The sequence below is a fragment of the Macrotis lagotis genome, chromosome 3 (genome assembly GCF_037893015.1).
Source record: "Macrotis lagotis isolate mMagLag1 chromosome 3, bilby.v1.9.chrom.fasta, whole genome shotgun sequence".
NCBI classification, from domain to species: Eukaryota; Metazoa; Chordata; class Mammalia; order Peramelemorphia; family Peramelidae; genus Macrotis; species Macrotis lagotis.
This window is the reverse complement of record NC_133660.1, coordinates 273,849,952-273,874,493: the sequence shown is the minus strand read 5'-3', so window position 1 is coordinate 273,874,493 and position 24,542 is coordinate 273,849,952. Positions and strand designations below refer to the sequence as shown.

The following is a 24,542-nucleotide window of genomic DNA, read 5'->3' as shown; positions in this document are numbered from 1 at the left end:
GTGGCTCCCCAAACGGGGGGCCGGGCCCGGGGGCGGCCCTGGGGCCTCGCTCCGGGACCCTCCTTGGCCAGTGGGGACGAGGAAGGCGGCGGGGGGCGCCCGCGCCTCAGTCTGCTTTGGGGGACCCCCAGACGCGGGCCGGGCCGAAGAGAGGAGGACGGGCGGACTGGCCCGGGGGCTCCGGGCGCTCCGGGCGCTCCGGCGCCCCCGCCAGGCCGGCAGCGGGATGACGCGCGGCTCGGGAGGGCGGGGCTGGGGGCGGGGCCCGGCGTGCGTGCGCGGCGCCGGCGGCTACGTGCCCGGCGACCCCGTTCTCATGGCCCAGCGTGGCCCTCGGGCGCGGTTCGTACCACTACGCCAGTCCGGGGGGGGCGACCGCCTCTCTGTCGTCTCCCCCACATCGGTCCGATTGAACCCTGCGGGATGCCCTTCCCCCGGCCTATGGGGTTCCGGTCTTTGGGGTGCGAAGTTTGGTTAGGCAGGTGGGGGGCGGGGTCACTCTGGAGGCACCCCCCCCCCGCTCTAGCGGAGTGGTTCCGCCTAGAAGGAAGACGTGCAGAAACGAACGCGCCGCGCGACCCTCGCCACCCGCGCCGGGCCGGGAGACCACACCCCGAAGGGCACCCATTGGCTGTTTCTGCAGCGGGGCGGGCCCTCGATGGCGTCCTATTGGCTGGGAGGCGAGCGGGTAATTTGCATAGGAGGCGTGGTCCGCGGGGCGGGGCGCAAGGTTGGGGACGCGGGGCGGCGGCAGAGCTCGGGCCGGGCCGGGCCGAGGGCCCCGGGGGTGGGGGGGGGGAGATCTGGGACCCCCGGGTCGGCCCGGCCCCGGCGGCTCGGACCCGACCCAGGGAGGCTCCGGGCCGGCGCCGGCCGAGCGCAGCGGGCTGAGCGGGGCCGCCGGGCGACAGCGCTCCGGGCCCCGAGGACTCCGGCTCCGGGCAGCCGGGCTCGGCCCTGCAAGCTCCGGACCGCGGCGCCCGGGCGCTCGCCTGCCAGGCGGCCGGTTCTTGCCTCGGGCCCGCGGCTCTGGCGTCTCCGCGCTCCGCGGGGCTCCGGGGTGCCCACCGCAGGGCCCTCCTGCAATCCGGGGGAGCCCTGGGGCTCCGGGCTGGGGGCTGCAGCCTCCTCCTGTCCGGGGGCTCCGGGTTCCCACCGCAGGGCCCGGGGCTGCCGCCTCCTGCGATCCGGGGGCTCCGGACTCCAGCCCCGGGGGGCTCCAGGCTCCTCTGCGCCCCACGGGGCCAGCGCTGGCTCTCCTGCTGTGACTCGGGGGACCCCAGCCCTCGACCGCGGGGGTGCCGTGCGGGACCAAGCTGCAGCTCCGGCCCCGGGCCCCGGGCCCCTCTCCGGCCGCAGGGGAGCCACTGACTAACGCACATTGCGCTGCAGACCCACTGTGCGTGTGACAGCGGCTACCGTGCGGCCGGCCCGCCACAGGACCGAGGCCGGCACCAGCCTCCCCCTGGCCGGCCCGGGCCCCCTCGGTGCCCAGGGGACCGTCTGAACATCCCTCCGGAAGCCTCCGCGAAGCCTGGCGAATGCCGAAACACCCCAGCTCTACTTGAGACCCCCCGGGGCCGGGCTGGAGGGTGCCGTCGCACCATGGGCCCCAGCCTGGCTAAGCTCTCTTTGCTGAGCTCCCTGAAAACTGGGGAGGAGCTGGGCTTTCCTTGGGAATGGAGAGTCGCCCCCTTCCAGGTTAAGATGACCGTGCTGGCTGGAGTCGCTCCCGCTCTTTATTCTAGCCTCCATGCCGGGCGGCTTGGACCTCGGTCCCCCATCCTGCCACCAGCTGATGAACTCCTGGCAAGAAGAGCTTCCAGAGGCAGCTTCAGATTCTGCCTCACCCACTCAGTTCCCCTTGGCTTTGACTTCTGAGATGGGGACCCCTGCTGAGAACCCAACCCATGGGGTCAAGACCTTAGGCTTTGTCAGGCTACCTGGGAGGACCTGGAAATATTCCTGAGGGTTCCAGGCTTCCCTTTTTGCCCATCCTTAGTTCCTGAGCATTTTCTTTACCTTTATCCTCTTGCAGGATGACGTGGAACAGTTTGGGTGAAGATGGAGCATCACAGCTATCACCTACATCCCCTTGCCCAAAGTTGGGGGGGGGGTTTCCAGTTTTCCTTCCTCTTGAGTCCCTATTGGGAAAGGTGCCTGCTACCTTGGGGACAGTGTCCGGCATAAATTTGAGGTCCTGGGATATGGAGATGGGAGGATGCCCATTTTCAGGGGCTGTTTCTAAATGGCCTGCCATGTGTTGGAGAAAAAGACCCTTCATTCCTTCAGCATATTCTGAGGAGTGGAGTGCCACCATTAGGGTTATTGCTTGGGAGGGTGGCTGGCTTCTTATACTGCCAATAAAGAAGCAGAACAGTATGACACTGGGCAATGGGTGTCCTTGAAAGCCCTTGACATGGTGATGGACCCAGAGCATTCCTTGGGGGCAGGTGCTCTGCCTCTGAACTCTTGGGTTGACTGGCAAGAGATGCACTTATGAGGGCTATGCTTGGATCTCTGATTCAGATTCCATAGGGCACTTGTCTTTCAGGGATCTGGGGTGGGATGACTGGCAGGCAGCTGAAACTAGTTTTCTCCTTAGGTGTCCAGAGGTGTAGGGTTGAAGGAATATAAAAACAGTGAGAAGAAACCTGTCTTTTCTAGGCTCCCCGGCAGCTCAGGGATGGGAAGATAATTCATAGTTTGGACAGCAGAAATAAGGACCTGGGAACTCGCCTTTCTTTTTCCCTGCTTAAGGCCTAGACTAATGGTGCCTGTGGATGTCTGCAAGGAGTCTGGGAAACCCCAGAGGGTGGGGGGAAGGTGTTAGGTTCTCTCCCTGATGCACATCTTTGTCTTAGGGGTCTGTGGCTACCCCAGCCTCCCCTCACTCTTCAGCACAAGTCTTTGGCAGCAGCTGCCAATGAAGGCTTAGGTTCCATTGGTGGGGAGAAGGGCTGAGCCTCCACAAGCCCTTTTTCTTTCCTAGGGACAGATGCTCCCTCCCAAGCAGCCTCAAGCTCATGAGTTTCATGGGAAAAGGAGCCAGAGGCAGGCAGGTTCTTTACAAGGAAGGAGAGGAGGATGGACTTCCTTGGCCATCTCTCCCAACTGTTTGCCCAGGGCCTCAGGAATGTGGCACCACCCACAGGCAGGCATTCACCAGCCAAACCAGTCCAAGCAGCTAGGCATAGGCAGGACTCTGTGCTCAAAGAGGGCATTCCCGAATGAGCTCTAATCTGCAGGGCTGGGCTCCAGGTCTAAAGTGGCCTGGCCTAGCTGGTCTGCCCACTCGTAGGGCACCTCAGTCCTTCAATCTGAGTCACTGTTGGCCCATGAGTCACCCTGTAAGACTGCAGTAAGGAACTGAGGAGCCAGGCTCCCCTGGTACCTCTCTACCTGGCTAAGGAGGGGTGTAGCTCTGGCAGGCACAGGGGTGGGAGCTTCACCAAAGCCTGTCAGGAAGCAAGGCCCTGCTGTCCTCCTGTGGCCCAATTCTCCATCCCCCATCCCATACTCTCCCTGGCCAGGAGTCTGGGTGAGGTGTGTCCAGGAGCTGAGGCCGGTAGAACCGGGGAGGAAGCCTTGCTACTGACAAGACCTGGCCTTCTCGTTGAGCCTTTGACCTTTCTCCAGTGAGCAGGAAAGGAGTTCAAAGCCTGCCCTTCCTTCCACTCTTGAGAAAAACCCTGGGCCTTGGGTCTGATCAAGGCCATGCCTCATCAGAGCTTCAAGACTCACCTGGGAGAGGATATTTGACCCCTAGAAGTCTATAGCTCCTATAGCTCTCAACTCAAGCCAGCCAAAGACTGGGGGGGGGGGGGGGGGGATTTGAGATCAGAATAGGAGAAAGGCTGTAGTAACAATGTAATAGGAGGGAGGGAGGTTTCCCAAATTGGCCCAGGCTTCAGGGAAACTCAGCGTGACCCTGAGGCCACAGCAAAGGGCAGACCAATCCTGTGGGATACAGAGATATGTCATACTTAGGGTGCCTTTATTTCAGGAGGATCCACATAGTGAGGAATGGGAGATGTTCCCTGGCAGGGACACACCATCCATACCAGGAGAAAGCCCATCCCACTCCTGCTGAGGGTTTACTGGCCAGGGAAATGAGTTCCAGCCAGAGCTGCCTGGACCTGCCAGTAGGACCAGAGTTCCATGGATCTCTGGGAGCATGGCCCTCAAACTCTTTGGGTCCAAGTCCACCTTTCCTATGATCCTTCACCCATCTCTTGACAAGTGTGGCATGGCCAGAGATGGATATGAGCTGGATGGCTAGGTGGTGGGTCCCCTGGCCTGGTGGCACTCGGTGTTCAGGTGAGCTGCCTCTGAGAAAGAGATGACCGTGAGAGCCGATGAGGCTGAGTGAGCAGCTGGCCATGGCCGCGATGAAGAGAAAGATGCCAGAGGCGCAGCCCCACAGGGGTTTTCCTGTATCCTCTTCCTGGAGGGACAGGGGCAGCGGACTTACGTGTGCTCTGGGGCTCAAGACGGACATCTCGGGAAGGCGGGGGATGGATTGCTTGACGAGGCTGGAGGAGGATCCTGTAGCAAACAGGGAGTGAGTCCAGGGAGCCCGAGTAAGGGGAATGTTCCTCATGGGGTTCCCCTGGTACCCAGTTCCTGAAGCTCTCACCTGACCGGGACTAAAGCCCTGGAGCCGTGGGGGTAGTGCAGGCCCAGCCTGCTGGATGAACTGCTGCAGGTTACACTGTCTGAGCTCTCGGTTCAGCTCCTCCACCTCTTGAGCCTGGGCCTGGATGGGAGAGGGGAGCCATGAAGGTGCCTGGCCCTTTCCTTCAGGAGGGTTTGATGGGTGGTGTGGGTCAGGCTGGCCTCACCTGCAGGTTCTGCTCAGCCTCTACCAGAGCCAGGCCCACACTGGCCAGGCTGCTTTCCAGCCTCTCACTTTGCAGAGCCTGAGTCCGCAGGTCCCTCTGGAGCCTGGCGGCCGAGGCCTCGTCCCGCGGCCTCTGGGAGCCGGGTACCCCCTGCTGCCGCCACCAGTCGATCTCCTCCTCCAAGGCTCGGGCCTGAGCATCCAGTTCTCTAAGGCGGCGCACGCATTCCTCAGTGGCGGCCTGCAATTCCCGCATGTGGCCCTGACCCTCCTGCTCCTGCTCCAGTTCCCGCCGGAGCTCCTCTTCCCAGAAGCCCTCCTGACCCAGCTCAGCCTCATTGCTCTGGACCAGGTGCTCCAGGCCCCACAGTTCCCCTTCGACATTCTGCTCGAGCAGGACGGAGCTCCTTCCCGAGGGGGCATGGGGCTCGCAGGGGCCCGGCGGCCGATGGGGAAGGCCGGCCCTCACGAGAGAACGCTCCGGGGGAAGGCAGGGGTCTGAGGCGGGTCGTTCGGCAAGGCTGGGCCCAGTCCGGCGGAGGACGAACTGGACGTCGTTGGCAAACTGTCCGCATGTGGCCTGGGCCCCCACCGGGCACTCCTGAGGAAGCATTTGCCGCTCTTTGTCCCTGAGCCTCTGGATGAGCACGTAGCGACCCGTCTGCCCTGAGAAAGAGGAGGTGGTGGTCCGTGGGGGTGGGGGAAGGGGAGCCCCAGCTCTGGCGGGCCACCCCCTTGTCAGCCCTGGGGCTGCCCGGCTCACCTAGGGCTTGGGCCAGGGCGATGACCACTTCCTGGCAGGTGGTCTGCTCCGAGACGCCACAGACCACACGCTGGACTCCATCCACCCAGACCTTCAGCTCCATGGAGACGGAGCCCAGGCATCCCCAGCCCGACCTGGGAGAGAGTGGAGGGATGGAGAGGCTAGGGACCCCCCCAGCCCCTTGGGGTACACCCCTCCCCCAACCCGGGGAGGCAGAAAGCGAGGAAGCCTCCCCCCGTAGAAGCCCTGAAGGGGGCACCCCCAATACAACCCGGGGGGGGGGCTCCCGGACGCGCCCCCGCCCCGTCCCGGGCCCCTAAGGAGCCGGGCTCTCCTCTCCCGGTCCCTGACCCGCGCTTCCTCCCCAGCCTGCTCTCGTTTGGGGGGCGGGGTCAGAGGTCAGGAGGCTCAGCAATTTCCCCCCACGGATCGCGGATCCCCCGGTGGGGCAAAGGGCACCCCAGGAGGAGGCGTACCCGCCCCCCCAACAGCCCCGACTCTACCCGCTCAGGCCTCTTCCCGCAGCGCCAAACCGACCCACCTGGCTCCGGTCCTGTTCTGGCTCCGGCTCCGGCTCCGGCTCCGGCTCCGGCTCCGGCTCCGATTCGGGGCCCCAGCGGCCCCGCCCCGCGGCCCCACGCCACCGCCCGATTAGCCGATTCCCGCGAACCCCGCCCCGCCCCGCGCCCCTATTGGCCCGAGGCCCCGCCCCGCCCCACCCCAGGCGCCCCCATTGGCCGGAGGCCTCTTGCCCCACCCCGCCGCAGCCTGCACTCCCATTGGCTAGCCCCCGACGGGGGCCCCGCCTCGCACTCCTCCGCCAGGCATCCATTGGCTGCCGCGTCGAGACTCGACTCCACGCTTCCCTCCTCTTCACGTTTACCTGGGGTCGCCCCGCCCCCTTCCTTGGGTCGCAGATTCGTGCGGGCAGGTATGGGTGAGGCTTGTGCGGTCACGTGGCCTGCCTGGTTCGGCCTCGGGCTGGGCGGAGGGAAGGGGCGGGCGTTCCGGGGGCTCCCCTGGCCCGCCCCGCTGGTCATCTCCGACCTTTGCCCTCGCCGTGCCCTCTGACCCCGCCATCTGGGCCGAGGCACCCGATTCGCAGGCGTAGGCCCCCCCCGCCTCCCCCCATTTGGGCGGGGCGCGCCCCCGCGGGAGGCGGAGCCTGGGCGCGCCCCCGCCCTCGGGCTGCGCACGCGCGACACCGCCGCCCACGTGGTGCCGGCTCCCTGCGAGTCCTCCGCACGACCGGCAGGGGGTGCTCCGGGGGAGGAGGGGGGAGGGAGGGAAAGGGGGTCCTCCCCGAGGCCCTGCTGCCCCCAGCCCCCCATCCGGAGCCCAGCTCGGGGCCTCTCTCCAGCCAAGCCGCGCCCCCCGCGCCGGCGGACCCCCTTTGTTGCCTCCGTGCAGAGGGGGTGCCTCACCCACGTGCTGCCGGGGCGGGGGGGGGTCCCCACATCACGGGAGAGGAGGCCGACCGGCGACTTTTCTGCACCACGGGCCCTGATCTGGCGTTTCTCTAGATCACCCCCTCACCCTGGTCCCCCTTTGGGGGGCTCCCTGAGTCCCCCTGACCACCACCCGCACCCCTCTGAAGCTGGCTCCTCGTCCCCGGGACTAAGCATGGCCCCCCTTCCCCCCCAAAGCTCTTCCCGCCTGGGCACGCCCCTGTCTTCCCTCCACTGGGGGGCCCGGAGGCAGGGTGGCATCCTTGGCTTCCCTGGCTCATCCTCCAAGGCTCTCCGAAAATGGCCCTTTTTTGCCCCAAGCCTTTGGACCACCTGCCCGGCTTCCAGGGTGACATATGGCTCCGTGCCCCCGTGCCCCCATGCCGGGAGCCGTGCCCCCATGCCGGGAGCCGTGCCCCCATGCCGGGAGCCGTGCCCCCATGCCGGGAGCTGTGCCCCCCATCACTTCTGAGCCTCCCGCGGCTCAAGCTGGGCAGGGGACCGTTAAGGGAGGAGCAGGCGGCTACGGGCTACAAGATGGACCCTGCCAGGATGGGGACACCCCGGGGAAGTGCCCCTGCCTCCCCCAGAGGAAGCCACGTTCTTTGACCAGGGATGGGGTCACAGTACAAGGAAAGCTCTCTGAAGTTCAATGGTGTCATCCCACCCGAGTCAGGGAGGCTCCTCGGGAGCACCCTCCCGCCTAGCCTCATTCTTCCCACATCCACTGTGGGAGAGCCTAGTGGTCTGGAGGGGGATGCTGGAGCCCCTTCTTACTTCTGGGGCCCTGGGGTGGGGGAATGCTCATAACCATGGAAACAGCAACAAAGCCTGGGCTCCAGAGCCCTGAGCTCACAATCTGCCTCCGGTGAGGGGGGGAGGGAAGGAGTTCTGCCTCGGACAATTGGGAGGGAGGCCCAGTGGTCACCAGTCTCAGGGGTGGGGGACGGAAACCTAAAACTTTGTAAAGCAGTTTTCTCTTTTGTAAAGTGCGGCGCCTCCCTCTGCCGTAACTGGAACTTTTAGGCCTGTAGTGGGAGCTGTGAGGACCCCCAGGGGTTGGGCTCTGTCATGGTGGCCAGAGAATGGTGCTGCATGAGGAGGTGGCCACCTTCCCCACTGTGGACTTAGCAGCTTCTCCTCCATAGGTGGGCACCTCCCCAGGGGCTGTGATAACCCAAGCATCTCTCCCGGGCACACTCCCTCCAGGAACACCAAGGATGGCTGGGCAGCCTGTGGAGCAGGGAGAAAATGCCTCCCCCAACCTGGAGCAGTTGGGCAGCGATGTGGGGCAGGAACTCAAGGTCCACCCATCCTGGCCAATCTCCTGGCCCTCCTTCATGTGGAGCAGCGAGGCCCTGGAGGTCACAGGATCTGGGATGACTCACGATGGTGCCCAAGGCAAGCTGTCCTCTACCTCCTCCTTGATGTCTCCTACCAGCCTGCCGTAAGAGTCCTAATGGAGGGTCCTGGCAGAGTCCCGGGGCTGTTGGGGAGGTGGGGTGGGGAGTGAGGGGAGGTCAGTTCTGGAGCATAAGTCCTGCATCTTGTGGCTGGAGGCTGAGGCCCAGAGAGCCTGTGGGACCTGAGGCAGGTAGGGCTTGGGGTTTTGGGGCCAGCAAAACCTCCAGGGTCTGAAGTCCTATCTAAGTGGTCAAAACCAGGACAATCTCTGAACTAGGGTTCAAGGACCCTATGGCTGTGGTAATTGCAGTTACCGGTCAGAGGTCCTGGAGCCAAGGGCTCTGAAACTGCTGCTGGCTCAAAAGGAACTAGAAATCCAAGGTCTTCGGAAGGCTGTACAGTGTGAATCCAGGAAGCGGATGACTTATATCCTCCAGGAGCTCCTAGGCTCCAAAGCAGAAAGGTCAGCGGTGCCCATCTTGCCTTTTTCCCCGGGGGTCAGCCCTTTCCTCAAGCTTCCCCCAACACCCAAATACAGCCCTCCTCTGACCTTCCTACAGGACCTCCAGGGACCAGATTAAAGCCTTACAGCAGCAGATTGAGAAAATGACTCAGGAAGTTAGGGACCAGAAGGAGCAAGCCTCTCAGGTGACTTCCTTCTGGGGGTCTGAACCTCTGTTTTACTATGCCTGGAGTTACTGGGCCTGGGGCTGCTGCACCTGGGGTTGTTGTGCCTGGGGCTGCTGGGCCTGGGGCTGCTGGGCCTGGGGTTGCTGGATCTGAGGCTCCTTGGATTGGGCTGCTGGTCTGGGGTCCCTTGGACCAGGGTTGCTGGACTTGGGTTTGCTGGACCTGGGGCAGCTGGGCCTGGGGCTGCTGGGCCTGGAGCCCCTTGGACCAAGGTGGCTGGGCCTAGGGCTGCTGGGCTGGGGCAGTTGCTCTTTCCAGCCTGCTCTCTCTCCCCGGGTTTCTGGGCCTGCAGCCCTTCTCTGTCTCTCCCTGCAGGAGAAAACAGAGCTGGAGAATCAGCTCCATGAGGCCCAGAAGAATCTGCAACGCTTGGAGGATGAGCTGCAGGCTTTCCAGCGATCCTGCCTATTGCATCTGGCCCGGACTTCATGGGCTGGCCGAATACTACGCTCTCAGACAGGCAGCGTCGAGGTAAAGTTAACCTGCCTGGACATTCCTGCCCAAATGGGCTGGGCGCTGGCTTGTGGAGCTGCCTCAACTGTCCCCTCCGGACCCTGTGCCAGAAGCCTTCCCTTGTTGCCCACAAACAGGCCAGACTCTGGACGGCCCTTCTCATGGCCCTGTGTAGTTTTCAGGTCCTCTGGCTCCCTGAACTGAAGCTTCTCTCTCCAGACTCCAGTTCTCCCTCCTGAGTTGCTCTGGCTCATCTCCTGGACACATCTACCCCTCTCAAGATCTTTCTTCCTGCGACTCCAGGCTCTCTCCATTACTGATTCATTCCCTCTTTCCTCCTGGAATTGGGGCAATCCCCACTTTCCTGCCAGGGTTTCCTGGGAGGACTTCTCTCCTTTGGTGGGTCTCATCATCTCCCACAGAGTCAGTCGTCATCCCTGGGTAGCCAACATCTCTGGACCTTCCTGGATCTCTACGCCCTCTCAGACTTCTTGTGGTTCCCTGATGAGAACCTGGCCCCCATTTGTTCTTCTTTCTTCCTCACCTCCTCTTCTTCCCACACCTTGTCCACCGTCTCTTCCTTCATCTGTCTTCCATGGAGAAGGGGCCCTTGGCCAGGTCCAGGAAAACCTTGAACACATGTCTTCCTGTCCTCTCCAGTCTTAATGTGCAGACATTACCTCTATTGAGCATCTCTCTCTCGCTTGTTCCTAGCTGTTTTTCTCTTGTCTCTACCTTACCAGTCCATACAGGCAGTAAGTGCTTGATGAATGCTCTCTCCCTAAATATCGCCTGACTTCTTCCTGCTGCCTCGCCATCATTTTTAAGCAGTCGCTTTTGGATCCCCCTGCCCTCCTTCACCTCCTTCCTGCTGCAGACGGCTTCCAACCTCCTCATTGGAACTCTGGGCTGCCAGATCCAGATCCTATGATTCCTCTTGGCCTCTATGGAATCCTTGATGCTCCTGCTCCCTCTGCCGGGTCCCTGCCCAGCCATCTCTTCAGTTCCCTCTGGCTTGTTGGACACAGCAAATAGGACACCCTTGGGAGATGTCCTGGGAGTCAGGCCCAAAGCCGACCTTCCCCTGTTCAGATCTGTTAGTGCTCCACCCTGGCTGTCCTTCCAGTTCTGTCATAGTGTTTTTCTACAGTGTGAGTGCCTGGCACACAGAAGGCGCTTAATCATTGCCCACATCGCTCCTCCCCGACCCCTCTTTCAACCCACAGGAAGAGAAGAAGGCACCAAGCGCTCTGTGCATTTGGTGGCGTCAGTGACCTCACTCGAGAACTTTCCGTGGCTCCCCGGGGGCCTCCAGGGATGAACTCTCAACTTTGCCTGGCTTCAACCTTGGGAATGAGGTTGCAACTGCTGGGCCTGGAATCAGGAAGACACGAGTTCACATCCAACCTCAGTCACTTTGTCCCTTCACTTCTGTCTGCCTCAGTTTCCTCCATTGTAAAATTAGGGTGGTTCTAGCTCCTGCCTCCTGGAAGTCTTGTGAGTCTTAGGAAGGTTTTGTATTGAGTCTTGGCATTCTGGAGGGAGGGGGGGGCCTAACAGCTTATTTCCTTCCTTTCTCCAAAGAAATCTCTTGGCATGACTCGAGCCAGTCTTCTCATGATCTGGGCTCACCAGTCCCCCTAAGGCTGTCTACTTAGTTCCTCTCCTCCCCACATCTTGCCCCCACACCCAATCTAGGAGTAGGAGCCAGCATGCAGGGGGTCATGGGGGACAGGTGGGCCCAGCTGTGCCCACTAGCCCATTTTTGCCTAGGTGGTGACAGCCGAGACCCTGATGATGGATTTGAGTGATGAGTCCCTGAACCGGAGTTCTACAGAGGTAAAGCTGGGGTGGGGGTGGGGGGGAAGCTCTTGGTCAGGGTTCTCGGGTGAGGACATGTACTTGCTAGTCCCTGACACCACCTCTGCGTCTCTCAGGGGCCTCACTTCCGCCTGGAGGACGTGGATTGGAACAGTGTGGCTCAGCGTTACCCCAACCTGTTTGAGGACATCTATAGCAAGAAGTACAGCCCTTGGGTTTGGGAGATTGAGCCTCCTCCCCCACCCCCACCCCACCATCCCATGTGTCCCATCAAGGATTTCTCTCACCTCTCCCTCAGGCGCACTTTCCCTATCCTGGACAGCCCAGACTCCCCTGGCCCCACATGGGAGAAGCCTGCCAACATCAAGAAGAGCGTGGACTGGAGCCTAGTGCTGGCCAGCTCCCTCCTCTCCACCACTACAACGGAAGGCTACTTCACAAACCACAGTGGCAGCCAGTCTTCCAGAGGCACTGACTCCAGCCCTTCCCTCACCCCTCCGCCCCAGGAGCAGGAGGCCAGCACCTCTGGTGAGCAGCTCAGCTGCCCCAGCCACAATAGCCCAGGGAGCCTGGGGATGGGGCCCGGGCAGCTCTGACCTGCACTCTCTGGACAGGGGTCCTCCCTGACCTGGAACTCAGAAGTCCCAAGAAACTTGTGGATAGCAGTAGCAGCCTTGGGGCTGCTGTGGTTGGCATCGGCCTGGCCAAGCAGGAGTCTACCTCCAGCTTTCTCCAAGACCAAGGCGGGTGAGTGTCCCATGAGAGATGGGACTGGGGTGGTGCTGTTCCTGGCCCTTCCCATCCCAGGCTGTCCTCTCCCCAGGAGGAAGGCCTTTGACTCCTACCTGAAGATTGTGAAGATTGACAAGCATGGCAAGTTCATACGGGTCCTCAATGAGTCCCTGCAGGAGAGCGTGGACATCAGTGGCTTTGTCCTCAAGCAGCTTATCCACCAGTTTCCTGTCTGTGTCTACCGCTTCCCCAAGGACACGCTGCTGGCCCCACAACATCACATCACGGTCTGTGCCCCTGCCCCCTAGTATGATGTGCCGGGAGGCCTGAGAGAGAGCCAGGGCATCCTCTGAGAGGATCTCCCAGGTCTGAAGTTGAGGAGAACTCCTGCCCCGGTGTGATGTGCCCCTGGAGAGCCCAGTCTGGGAGGCCCCCTGTCTAGACTGGAGGGAGACCAGACTGAGGCTCTGTCTGGGCCCAGGTGGTTTCTCCCCTTACCTAAAGCCCAACCTCTATCCACTGTTAACCACAAAGGGATTGTGGATGGAGAGAGGGCAAACAGAGGCTGGTGACTGCCAGCCCTTCTTGTGTCTGCTGATTCTGGTGATCCCGGTGAGCAGGGAGCACCTGCTGAGGTGGGGCAGGAGCAGATTCTGTTGGTTCTGACTCAAGCTAGGTGTTTGACCTGAGACTTGCCAAGATATGGGGGGGGTGGTGGAAGAGCTGGCTAACTGTTACTATGTCCCAGATGCCAGTAACAGGAGAGGAGGGGGCAGGCAGGATCCAGTTAGTTGCAGGGCTATCCCTTTTCTGGAATATATTTGACCAGCACGAGTGCAGGTAAGTGCATACACCAGGTAATTAATGGTGGTTGAGGATGTGAATACATGAATGAAAGGGGGGTCTCTCTAGATCAAGGCTCAGATGGTAGAGGGCTCATGGCAGTGGGTAAGTGAGATGACTGGAGCCAGGAATTCATCCATGCCAATGGATCTTTGGGTGTGAAGAAAATGAAACAGGTCAGTTAGGAGATGTGGAGAGGCATGGAGGGTCCAACTGACACTACTGGCTGAGGAAGGAAGCTTGGGGAGCAACTGGGTCAAGAGCAAAGGAGAGACAGAGGAAGGCTCTGGAGGATACACTTCTCCCCACTTTTGGCAGCTCAGCATCTGCGGAAGTCTAAGTCATCTAAATGCCTATCATGAAAACTGGACTTTCCATCTCATTGCTGTCCCCATCTGGACAGATTCCTGTCACCTCTCCCATTGAGACATGGATGGCTTCTTGTTAGAGTTTGTCACTTAACCTTTCAGATCCTTCTTTGTCACAAGAGTTTGTGCTGTTTGACTCTGGGCTCACTGACTGCAGAGCTGGCTGACTAAAACAGGAAAGATTTTCCTTCTGATGAGGTCAGTGACCCTGCCAGCAAAGAGAGTCAGGTGAATCTGGCTGTGCCTGGCCTCCAGGAAGCCAGACTGGCCTTGAAAGGGAGGCCTTGCTGCTTCCTTTCCTTTGGAAGAACACCACCTTCTTGAACTCTGCCAGGAATCAAAGATGTCCTTTTTCATTACTATTCTCTTCACTTTGTGGGTGTGAAGGCAATCAGGCCATTTGTCCTCCTCTGGTTCTGTAGAACCATTCCCCCCTCCCCACCTTTTCCACAGCTTTTCTCTCAGATCCTCTCCTGCCCTAGGATGCAAGATACTTGAGACAGTTTGGGAATTTCCTTTTTTTTCTTCTTTTAAAGTGTTTTTTCAGTGAATCCCCTTCTCACCTGTCCCCTAGAGCTCCCTTGTATAGCCAAGTCAAGTCAATCACTACACTGACCCATCTCATCGAGCCCCTCTAGTTTCCTATCTGTTTACCAAGAGGCAGGAGCTTGGCTTCCCTATCGGTCCTTGGTGGTCCCATTGGTCACTGCCTCCATCAGAATTCTGAAGCCTTCATGACTGTGAGCCCTGTGCCTGTTGAGGTCCATTCACATTTCTCTTGGAGCAGTAACATCCCAGGATATTTTCAGACCTTGCACAGGATCACTCCATTGCCTTTGGTATTCTGTCCTCCCCAGTATAAAGCAAGGTAATGAAGCTGGGTATTCTGGCCTCTCATTGTCTTTCCCCCATGCAGTGGGTTTGTGGAATCCTTGCTGTTCATCTTCCTGACCCTTAGCCCTCTCCCACTTCAAAGTGGTTTTATCTTTTGTGTCAGCTCCCTCCAAATGGGAGCCTGGTTCCAATGGATGCCAAACATCTGCTTCCATTTGTTTGGAGTCCTTTTGAATAGAAGGATCTCTGGCCGAAGAAAAGAGGGGATGACTCTCTTCAGAGGAATTTCTGCTTGTAGTTTCCTGAATTGGATTTCTAGGAGCACAGGGAGTCCCTTGGGAGGGCTTCTTTCCTTTAGCATATTTGAAAACATGAGCTCATACCTGTCCTTTATTTGCATCTTCTGAAATGAATTCTCCCCAGATCTAGGGGAGTATCCCAGATTTCTCTCCTCCCTCTGAATTTGGTTAATGTTGATTTAGAGTCTATTCTGTGCTCAGCACTGGATGGTTAAACAAAAATGGTTTTTATTGATATCTGCTTATTTTACATCCCCCTGTCATTCATCCACTTCCCTGTTCTAGAGAATCATTTCATTTTTTTTTTGGCAAGGCAGTGGGGTTAAGTGACTTGCCCAAAGTCACACTACTAGGTAATTATTAAGCATCTGAGGTCAAATTTGAACTCGGGTCCTTCTGACTCCAGGGTTCCTAGCTGCTGTGAGAATCATTTCTTATAATAAAGAGTTGTCTTTTAAAGAGAGAAGGAAAAATACCGGAGAAGAAGAAAAATGCTACACACAAGTGATGAATACAATGCTGCCCATCCATGGTTCCCTCTGTGAGGAATGGGGCAAGGTATCTTCTTATGCCTCCTCTTTGGGGCCAAGCACACTCGGTTTTAACTGTTCCATGATGGAGTTCTTCCCATGGACAATGTTGTAGTCACAGCCTATGAGTCTCAACTCTGCTGCCTTCCTTCTTGGTCAGTTCATGGAAGTCTTCCTATGCTTCTCCATATTCTCTGGCAGGCAATGAGTAGATCTCTTCATTGTTTTCTGAACAGTTTTTCTAGCCCACGTTCTTTGACCCAGGGTCCAACACTTTCTTGTCAGTCATGATCCTGTCTAGAATAGGAATAATTCCCCTTATGAGTTCCTCTAAATTTTGCCAAGTCATATGTCTTTCACTTCTCCTTTTGGTAAGTGGTTAATTCCAGTCATTCAAGAAACATTTATCACACATCTATAGCACAAATGCTATGGATGAAGACAAAAAAGGCCAGTGAAGGGGGATTCACATGTAATGAGCAGGGTTTCTGTTTGGGCTCCAGAGGAGAATGATAAGGCCAGATGTGTCCTTTAAGAGAATTTCTTGGGCTGCTGGACACAAAGTGAATCAGAGGGACAGTGGAAGGAAGACCCTGATGAGACCAATTTGAAGACTATTAAAGGGACTGAATGCTAGGGTGGAGATCTGAAATGAGGAGTCAGATGTGGAGGTGTGAGAAGATTGAGTAACATAGAAATGGGAGGGTTGGGTGAAAGTGAGGAGTAAGCAAGAGTATGACCTTGAGGGCTAGGTTGGGGGGTTGCCCCAGGCAGAAATGTTATTGGAAGTGGTTTTGAGGGAAAGCTAATGAGTCCTTTGGGGGCATGTGGACTTTTGAAATTCCTTCAGTTCAAAATGTGCACAAAGTGGCATATATGTATGAAGTGGGTATATAGATTTGTAAGTCCTGGGCCAAGAAAGACTTATTGAATGCAGGGGAGCTCATGGACTCACTGAGAGACCAGAGAGAAGAGAGAGTCTTCCTGATAGACACTCATCCCTGAGGGATGCAGTTAAGGAGGGCTGAGAAGGACTGGTCAGACATGGCAGAAGAGCAAGAGGGAAGAACGATATGGGGGAAATTCAGAGAGGAGAACTATCTGGGTTTGCAGCATCAAAGAAGCCAAGGAGGATCAGAACTGAGGAGAGGGATTATCAGATTTAGCCATTCATTTGCTTCCTTTCTTAAAAATTTGACAAGTGGAAGCAGACATTTAACAAGCACATTCTAGACCCTGAGCTGAAAAGAACAACGGAAACTAGGGTAGGCATTTTACTCTCACTTCAATCACCTGAGTAAATGAGAGATTTAGGGAATTTTCTAGTAGTTTCATCACAATTAATTTGAAAAGATCATAGAATTTGTGTCCACTGAGTGAAAGGCAATGGATTCTGCACTGGAGACATCTTGTGACTGGTTGAGTAAATCAAGTTATATCCCTGGGTCTCCAGACTTATAGCAAATCACTTTGGAGTCATGGAATCCAGAGGAGTGGGTGAACCTAGCTGAGTCCCAGAGGGAAGCTGCTTGTGGGAGGAGGGAGTTTCTCAGGAGACTCTGTGAGAGCCAGAAATAGCCTGAACCTACTGGATCTGATAGCAATAACCTCAAGTCTTGGGGAAGCAGCAACTTTGCTAGTCCTTGAATGCAATGCAAAGTTGAGAGACATCTCAGGGTGTCAGCAGCTCATCCCAGTCAAGCAAAGAAATTCAAGCAGGAGAGATGCCTCACTTGGAGAGGATAAATACTTCATGGGTATACCCCCTGGGCCAGGATTTGTGGGATATGCCTTTGCCCCATACAGATGTGTTTCACTCCCTTTGTCCTTTAAGTTTGAAGCTGTTTGCTCCAGGGATCTTGTATGGATGGGAAAAGTGCATCTCTGATTCAAGGGGGAAGGTTACATAGCAACTGTATATGCTGCCTTAGTAAATACCATTGCTAAAAGCTAATTAAGATTACTTGCTGATCAAGGGGTGGCTAGGTGGCACAGTGGATAGAGTAGCAGCCCTGGAGTCAGGAGTACCTGAGTTCAAATCTGACCTCAGACACTTAATAATTGGGCAAGCCACTTAACCCCATTTCCTTGCAAAAAAAAAAGTCAAGATTACTTGCTAATCATGAATAGGAAATACACCAGTGGGGGCTCATGAGCAACAGCCCCAGGTTTATACCTGGTCAGTACCCTCTGGGGACTTCAACCCACAAGGCAAATGCTCATTTGAGTGATTTGCTACACAAAAATGAAACAGCTCCTTCTCTCAAATTTATATTCTGGGTGTGTGTGTGTGTGTCTACAAAAGACACAGACAAGCAAATACATCCAAAGAGCACTAACAATAGGGAACCCTTATGTAGAAGATGAGCAAGAATTTAAGAGGAAATTGGCAGTGGGATTGAAACTGGAGTGCTTGAAGGGAGCCATACTCAATGAGTTGGGAAAGGAGGAGACAAACGGTGGAGGACTTTGAAGGCCAGATAGACAGTTTTTTCACTTGCTTTTGCTGTGAATTTTCCCCCCATCAATGTGCCTCCATCAGTCTGTTAAACTCCTCCCCAGCTGACTGGGAGAAGGCTCCCAAAGGTAATCTTGTTTCTGGGTCATCCGACATAGATCTTCACCAAATGTCTTCTGAGTGTCAGATTCCTAGCCCATGTCTGCTCAGCATTAATGATCCAAATCTCAGTGAAAATTTGGGCAAGTACATTCAGGTTGGCCTGGAACCATTGAACACCACTCTTTGGGTGCACACAAGTCATGCCTGTCACTCAAGCTCCTGAGGAAGCCATGTCAAATATCTGGGACACTGTGCATAACATTCCCCTGGTTAGTCTAATTAACCACGGAAATGTGGGGTGACCACTGATTAACAACCCCATCTCACTCAAGGAAGTGATGACAGTCTCATCATTCAGTTTGCTCACAGGTCACAGACTGAGTGCCAAAGGGACCTTTAATTATGAAGTTGAATTAAGTGTGAACTGCCTGGGAGCCTGTGGGGGAAGAAAGACCTTTGCTTTGCCTTTGATACCTCCTCTGCTTCCCAAACCCTTCTGGCAGGAGGAAAACTTTGAACAGATCCTTGATGAAGGGTCTGGAAGAATTCACCTATCACCTTCTAAAAGAGATTCCAAAAATGAAAACTCTTGGATACATTGGAGAAAATACCATAAATAGCCAGAAAGAAAGAATTCAAATATCATGGAACCACAATCAGAATTACACAAGAATTAGGTCTTGGAATATGATAAACCAGAAAACAAAGTAGCTATGATTACAACCAAGAATCACCAACCCAGAGAAATTGGGTATAATCCTTCAGCGGAGAAAATGAACCTTCAATGAAATAGAGGGCTGTCAAACATCCATGATGAAAAGACCAGAGCCAAACAGAAAATTTGATTTTCAAATGCAAGACTCAAGAGAAGCAAAAAAAAAAAAGTAAGAAAGGGAAAACATAAAGGATTCAATAAGGTTAAACTGTTTAAATTATTACACAGGAACATGATAGTTGTAACTTTGAGAACTTTATCACTATTAGGCTATTTATATAAACTATCCTGGGGGGTGGATATACCTTAATATAATGGCATGATGTCCAAAAAAAACAAAAAAGTAAACAGATAAAATTATGGGGTAAAAAAAATAATTGCACTGGAAAAGAAGAGAAAAGTAGAATGAGTTAAATTTTCCCTCATGAAGAGGTGCAAAAAAAAGCAATTGCAGTAGAAAGAAAGATGGAAGGGTAGGCAATATTACTTTCATCAGAATTGACTCAAAGAAGGAATAACTTACACAATTGGGGTATAAAATCTATCTTACCCTATAGACATATAGAAGAGTAGAGGAATGAGAAAAGGGGAGAGACTCATAGGAGAGTGGATTGGGGAAGGCAAAGGTCAGAAGCAAAATACTTGTGAGGAGAAGCAGAATGAAAGCAAAGAGAGACAGAGACAGACAAACTGAGAGACAGAGAATCAAAGTCAAAAAGAGACAAAGAAGGAAAATAAAGTGGATGGAAATAGTAATCATAACTGTAAATGTGTACAAGATTAACTCACCCAACAGAAACAGATAACAGAGTGAATCCAAAACCAGAATCGTACAAAACTTTCTTTTATATTTAAACAGAGAAACACAGAGTAAAAATAAGGGTCTAGAACAGAATCTATTATGGTTCAGTTGAAGTTAAAAAATAAAGTAGGAGGGGCAGTTAGGTGGCACAATGGATAGAATACTGGCCCTGGAATCAGGAGAACCTGAGTTCAAATCTGACCTCAGACACTTAATAATTACCTGTGTGACCTTGGGCAAGTCACTTAACCCCACTGCCTTAAATAAATAAAAAAAAGTTTAAATAAATAAAAAATCAAGTATGAATTGCAATTGTAATCTCAAAGCAAAAGCATTAAAAAATGTATATTTAATTAAAAGATACAAGGAAGGAAACTACATATTGCCCAAAAAAAAGTACCATAGATGATGCAGTAGTATTAATACTGTGTACCAAATGGTGTAACATCCAAATTGTTAAAGCCATGTGCACAGCACAACCCAGGATCACCAGGAACAGCTTGAAGGGCTGGTAAGAGAACTCTGCTGCACCAGAATGAGTGCAGAGTGAGGAGCACTGCCCTGCAGTAAGACCCTGCAGCGGGAATCAGGGAAGCCAGCCTGCAGCCCACAGATGGTAAAGGGTAGGGGAAGACTGCAGAAATCTCTCTGCTCTCCCTGGGCAGGACTCTGCTATTTGCCTACACTCGGATTCAGGTTATAATTTGGGCTTCCATACTAAGATAGCAGGGATCCTCCTCACAGCTTCAGGGCAGAGGGGATTGCCTGTGGTCATCTACATATCAAAGCACAGGCAAGAGAGTACAAGACCTTGAAGGAATAACAGTCCCAGTGGGGTGTCCCCCAAAGCCTTGGAAGTGAAGTAATTAGTCTTAGACTGAGAAAATGAGTTAACAAAAGAAAAAACTGAATCTGACCATAGAAAATTACTTTGGTCCCATGGAAGATTCAGAAGACAACAAATTTGAAGCTTCTGTATACAAAGCCTCTAAGAGAAATAGAAAATGGGCTCAGGCTATGGATGAGCTCAAAAAAAGACTTTGGAAAGCAATTAAGGGAGGTGAAGGGAAAATTGGGAGGGGAAATGAGAGTGATGCAGAAAAATCATAACAACCAAATCAGCAGCTTGGTGAAAGAAATACAAAAAAATACTGAAGAAAATAATATGTTAAAAACCAGTTTAGGCCAAATGGATAAAAAGCAAAACAAAAGGCAAATGAGGAGAAGAATGCCTTTAAAAAGCAGAATTGGGCAGCTGGAAAAGGAAATTTTAAAAAAGCTCTCTGAAGAAAATAACTCCTTCAAATGCAGAATGGAACTAAAGAAAGCTGATGACTTTGCAAGGTCAGAAAGAAATAAAATGAAGGGGCGGAGCCAAGATGGCAACATGAAGGGATCAAGTCTTAGGAGCTCTCTGATAAAACTCATGGGCTGAGGACTCTAAACTTTCAAGAGACAGAACGCACAAAGGGACCCAGAGTGGCAGTTCTCCTACTCAAGGTAACCTGGAAAAGAGCACTTTGTGCACTGCTGCCACCCAGCTGCCCATATTAATGAATACCCAGCTCTAAAAGACAGTTCATGGAGTTGATTTTCAGTTGAGAACTCTTGAAAATAAAGCATTGTCCCTCCGTGATACCTCTAGAGTCCTGGAGGGGGTGTTAGCCTAACTCTGGGAACTTGCTCTCAGTGAGGATGGAAGTCAAGGGAAGACACTTCAGAGGCAACCTGGGGTAGGTATGACTTGCCCTTGACAAAGCTGGGGGATCTTCTATCCCTCCCTTTGATCACACATTTGAGAAAGCTTTAGTCCAAGTCACAAACCCAAAGTTTATAGGTCAGTGGTTAAGGTTGCCTTAATGGGTGCCATGTGTATGATCTATGAAGCTCTGTGTTGGAAGGAGGGTCAGAGGCCATCTCACACTTGAGCAAAAATTCCTTCTAATGGCCTTTCTCAAGTGGCACCCAGCCTAGACTTGGAGATCCCTAGGGATCTGCCTAGCTCTTGCCCCCTGAAAAAAGGCTAAACATCCCTGCTTCCTTCTATTGACCTTGTCTCAATTCTCATCTTTTTGGTCACCTCAATATTGCACAGAATTCTCCATGCTGTCAACTCTTAGAGAGTTTATGGCCCATGGAATATCTCCCCCCACCCTTTTTCATGTCCTTTCAGTCCTTAATTTGGGGTGGAAATTTGGGGACCCTTATTGTTTTCTCAGAGGGGTCACATTTTCCTGGCCTGTCCTCTTCCCTGCTCAATGATTTCCTTAACATCTTCCTTTTTGGGTCTGTCAGCTTCTTCAGGTTTCCCAACTCCTCCAAAGCCTTTCCCTCTTTGGATTATTTTTGGCCTTCACATTACCTTGAGCATTGCTAACAGTGGCCAAGCCCTTACAGGCTTGGATTGTGAAGAAGCCACAAAGAAAATAATGGTTTCTGGGGCCCTGCAACTGGCCATTCCAGTAGGACCAGGTCCCAGAGTGACCCAGAGTGTCTCGGCACACTTTGACCCTTGCTCCAACTCCCGTTGTCCAGCAGATGAGCGCTGATGCCTGTCAAGACTAAGTATGCCCTGTTTTCGGCATCCCTGATTCTGAGAGCCAGTCAGGACTGGCCTCACTTGTGTTGTCCTCAGGGCCATCACTTATCTGTATCAGGTTACTATGCTGGTGGGATTCGTCCATCTGCCCCAAACTTAATTCTGGTGACTGTCTTTTTGGGACCCTCTTCATGCTACCAGCAGGATGGTTTCCTCTTTCAGTGGAGTGTTTGGTGAATGGGAAAGCCCTCTAGAAAAGGCTTTCCTGAAGGTACAAGGCCGGCAGACTGGCTCTTATTCTTGTCTCCAGTGCTGCCTGGGACACAGGCTTCATAGCACAGTTCCCAGTTAGCCCTAGGAACTCCAAGGTCATTTTCCCTTCAGTCCAGTCATCCTCAGCTTCTCCACAAGATCCATAGCAGGCTCAAATGACATCTGGAAGTCCCCCAAGGGGCATAGTGGAGGTGTCCAACCTGGATCCAAGGCTGTGTGACCTTGGGCAAGTTACTGTACCCCTCTAGCAACTAGTCTTTAGCACAATATAGGTGCTATCTAAATGGCTATTTATTCCCTCTTCTCTTTCCATCTCATTGATCATGTCCCCTCTATCTTTACCCCAGCCTTCTGCCGAGCTGACTGCCAGGGTCTGTGGGTCCTGGCATTGATAGAACAATCAAGGATTGAGTCCATAAGGTTAGAGATCTGGTACCATATTTCCAGGGCTAAAGAGTTTCCATTACTCTTGGTGATCATAGTCAGGTCATGTCTCCCTAGGGCAGATGCTACTTTCTAGTCAAGTAATATACACTGGGCACCACAACTCACAAGCCGCCTCTGGTGTGTCCCTTAATAGTCAGCCAGTAGATACAATTATATTCTCAGCATATGCATTTCTGAGATATTGTACTTAATGGTCAAGGCAGTTTAATCATTCCAGAGCTCCCCTTTGGTGTGCAGGGACACAGAGTCTGTCCCATTCAGCAGGACTCTTAAAGTCTCTGAGTGTGTGTGGAAACTGGCTTCTATATCAAGGAATGTATGCTCACACTACTGGATATGGTTCTTCTTCCCAACTCCTGGAAGGTATTCACCCTTAGGAGCACCTGGTTATCTGGATTGGCCCCCTGAGTTGGAGAAGGGGAATGGGCCCCTTAGTCCCCTTCTCCAACTCAGGAGGCCAATCCAGTAATAACAGAGTGTGTGTGTGTGTGTGTGTGTGTTCAGGGGTGGAATCCCAGCTGTCAGTTTTCAGACGGCTCCTTATGACTACCACTAGCCAGCACCTCCTAGTCCCTTCCTTGTGAGAGATGGCACTTGGTTCTAGAACTCTGCATTATCAGAACTCCAGAGCCTCTTCACCAGGACTGCTCTGCTCCCTGGGCTGGGCAGCCTCCCCTCACTTGGGCCTGGCCTCTCCCAGATACCTCCCTGTCAGTATGTGGCTGCCCCAAGTGGGGCCTGGTCTGACAGGGCTCTTGGGGCAGGTATGGGGTGAAGGGGTCAGTCTGGCAAGAAAGCGTGTGCCCCAGACGCTGCAAAAGGAGCTGATCCATTTCTACACCAACCCTGGCTGTGTCACTCTCCTGCTGAACCCCAAAGGACAGGTGAGTGGCAGGGGCTGTGGGAGGGAGGGTTCTGGTGGGCTGCCCCAAGCTGGGCAGGGCAGGCTCTGGCTCCTCTCTTGGGGAGATGAGGTGACCGGTCAGTCCCCCAGGTGATGAGTGAGTATCAGGTACGACACTCTGTGACTGAGGCCTCCAAGTCCTTCAATGACCACACGGACGTTTCTATCGACTGCTACCCTCTTCCTGAGGCCGACAGAGAGAAGCCCTCAGAGGGCCCAGGCCACAGGAGACTCCACCGGTATTCCCGAGTCCGAAAGAAGACCAAGGTCCCAGGGCCTCCCCGAGACCTGGAGGGCCCACTCAGGTCCCACGGAGGCAGGTGCACAGTGGGAAGTTGGGGTGGGACTGATCACAGCCTTGCCAGCTCCCCAACCCTGGCTTTAATGCATTCATTCTCATTTCATTTCCCTGTTACTCCTAACAGGTCCCCGAACCCCATCCCCAGCATGAACATAGGCAAGATCACCAAGCAGCAGGAAGTTAAAGAGACCGTGACCTATAGGGAGTCTCTTCATGGTGCCATAGTACCACTCCCTAGCATTCCAGGTGCCTACTGCCACTACCACCCAGGATTCTGTCTGTGGCAAGATGGGGTTGGGGCACGGACGGAGCCACGTGACCCTCATGCTGTCCCTTTATCTTCCCCAAACAGAGCAAGCACAGCTGCCCATCATTGGCAAGAAGATGCAGGACAAGTTTATTCCTGTGAGTGTGCCCAATAGTGCATTGTGCTGTGTGTCTGTGTGTGTCTGTGTGTGTGCACGTGTGTTTGTGTCTGTGTGTGCGTGTATGTGTTTGTATGTCTGTGTGTGCATGTGCATGTTTGTGTGTGCGTGTGTGCACTTGTGTGCGTGTGTGTGTGTGTGTGGTGGGATTGACTTTGTCTGAGGGAAGTTGCTAATCCAGCAGTGCCCTCAGCTCCCCTTTCCCTCCCTCCCCTCAGAGAGCAAACCAGTTCCTGCAGCCACGGATCTGCAGGAAGTTTGTGGACATGGACTGTCCCATCGTGGCCCTTAGCGTACAGAAGACGGCCGAGAGCAGATTTGGACTGAAGCACCTGAGTTACCCCCCCATCACCAAAGAGCTGAGGGAGCCTCTGTGAGGGGGCTGGAGGGTGGGGTGGGCAGGACCCAGACATAATCCACAATACATTAGCCTTGAGTAGCTGAACCAGAGGCTCTGTGTGATTGATGGGGGGAGGGGAACAGGGGCGAGGGCATCGGGCCTTGGGCAGCCAGGAGCAGAAATGCGACATCATTTAGCTATTAACCAG

The 24,542-nt window shown here is 54.4% G+C and overlaps 2 protein-coding genes across 10 annotated transcripts; one reads left to right on the top strand and one right to left on the bottom strand.

Moving 5' to 3' along the window:
• Positions 1-3,980: 3,980 nt before the first annotated feature.
• RASSF7 (Ras association domain family member 7) lies at positions 3,981-6,230 on the bottom strand. Of its 4 annotated transcripts, XM_074230715.1 has the most exons (6): positions 6,148-6,230; positions 5,607-5,740; positions 4,845-5,509; positions 4,640-4,759; positions 4,475-4,548; positions 3,981-4,331 (listed from the first exon to the last, which is right to left on the bottom strand). In XM_074230715.1, exons 2-5 carry the CDS (start codon positions 5,707-5,709, stop codon positions 4,489-4,491), a joined length of 948 nt encoding a protein of 315 aa, XP_074086816.1. In that variant the 5' UTR covers positions 5,710-5,740; positions 6,148-6,230; the 3' UTR covers positions 3,981-4,331; positions 4,475-4,488. The 4 variants fall into 4 exon arrangements, with proteins under 4 accessions (XP_074086816.1, XP_074086814.1, XP_074086815.1 ...); XM_074230713.1 differs by having other exon boundaries at positions 3,981-4,548; XM_074230714.1 differs by lacking the exon at positions 6,148-6,230 and adding an exon at positions 6,110-6,140 and having other exon boundaries at positions 3,981-4,548.
• Positions 6,231-6,441: 211 nt separating this feature from the next.
• On the top strand, positions 6,442-24,431 carry LMNTD2 (lamin tail domain containing 2). 6 transcript variants are annotated; one of them, XM_074230705.1, is made up of 15 exons: positions 6,442-6,537; positions 8,203-8,501; positions 8,769-8,921; positions 9,019-9,106; positions 9,464-9,619; positions 11,375-11,440; positions 11,539-11,624; positions 11,721-11,950; positions 12,037-12,169; positions 12,246-12,441; positions 23,129-23,248; positions 23,359-23,588; positions 23,694-23,815; positions 23,922-23,974; positions 24,213-24,431. In XM_074230705.1, exons 2-15 carry the CDS (start codon positions 8,275-8,277, stop codon positions 24,369-24,371), a joined length of 2,019 nt encoding a protein of 672 aa, XP_074086806.1. In that variant the 5' UTR covers positions 6,442-6,537; positions 8,203-8,274; the 3' UTR covers positions 24,372-24,431. The 6 variants fall into 6 exon arrangements, with proteins under 6 accessions (XP_074086806.1, XP_074086805.1, XP_074086802.1 ...); XM_074230704.1 differs by having other exon boundaries at positions 8,736-8,921; XM_074230701.1 differs by having other exon boundaries at positions 6,456-6,537; positions 8,264-8,501; positions 8,736-8,921.
• The last annotated feature ends 111 nt before the right edge of the window (positions 24,432-24,542 follow it).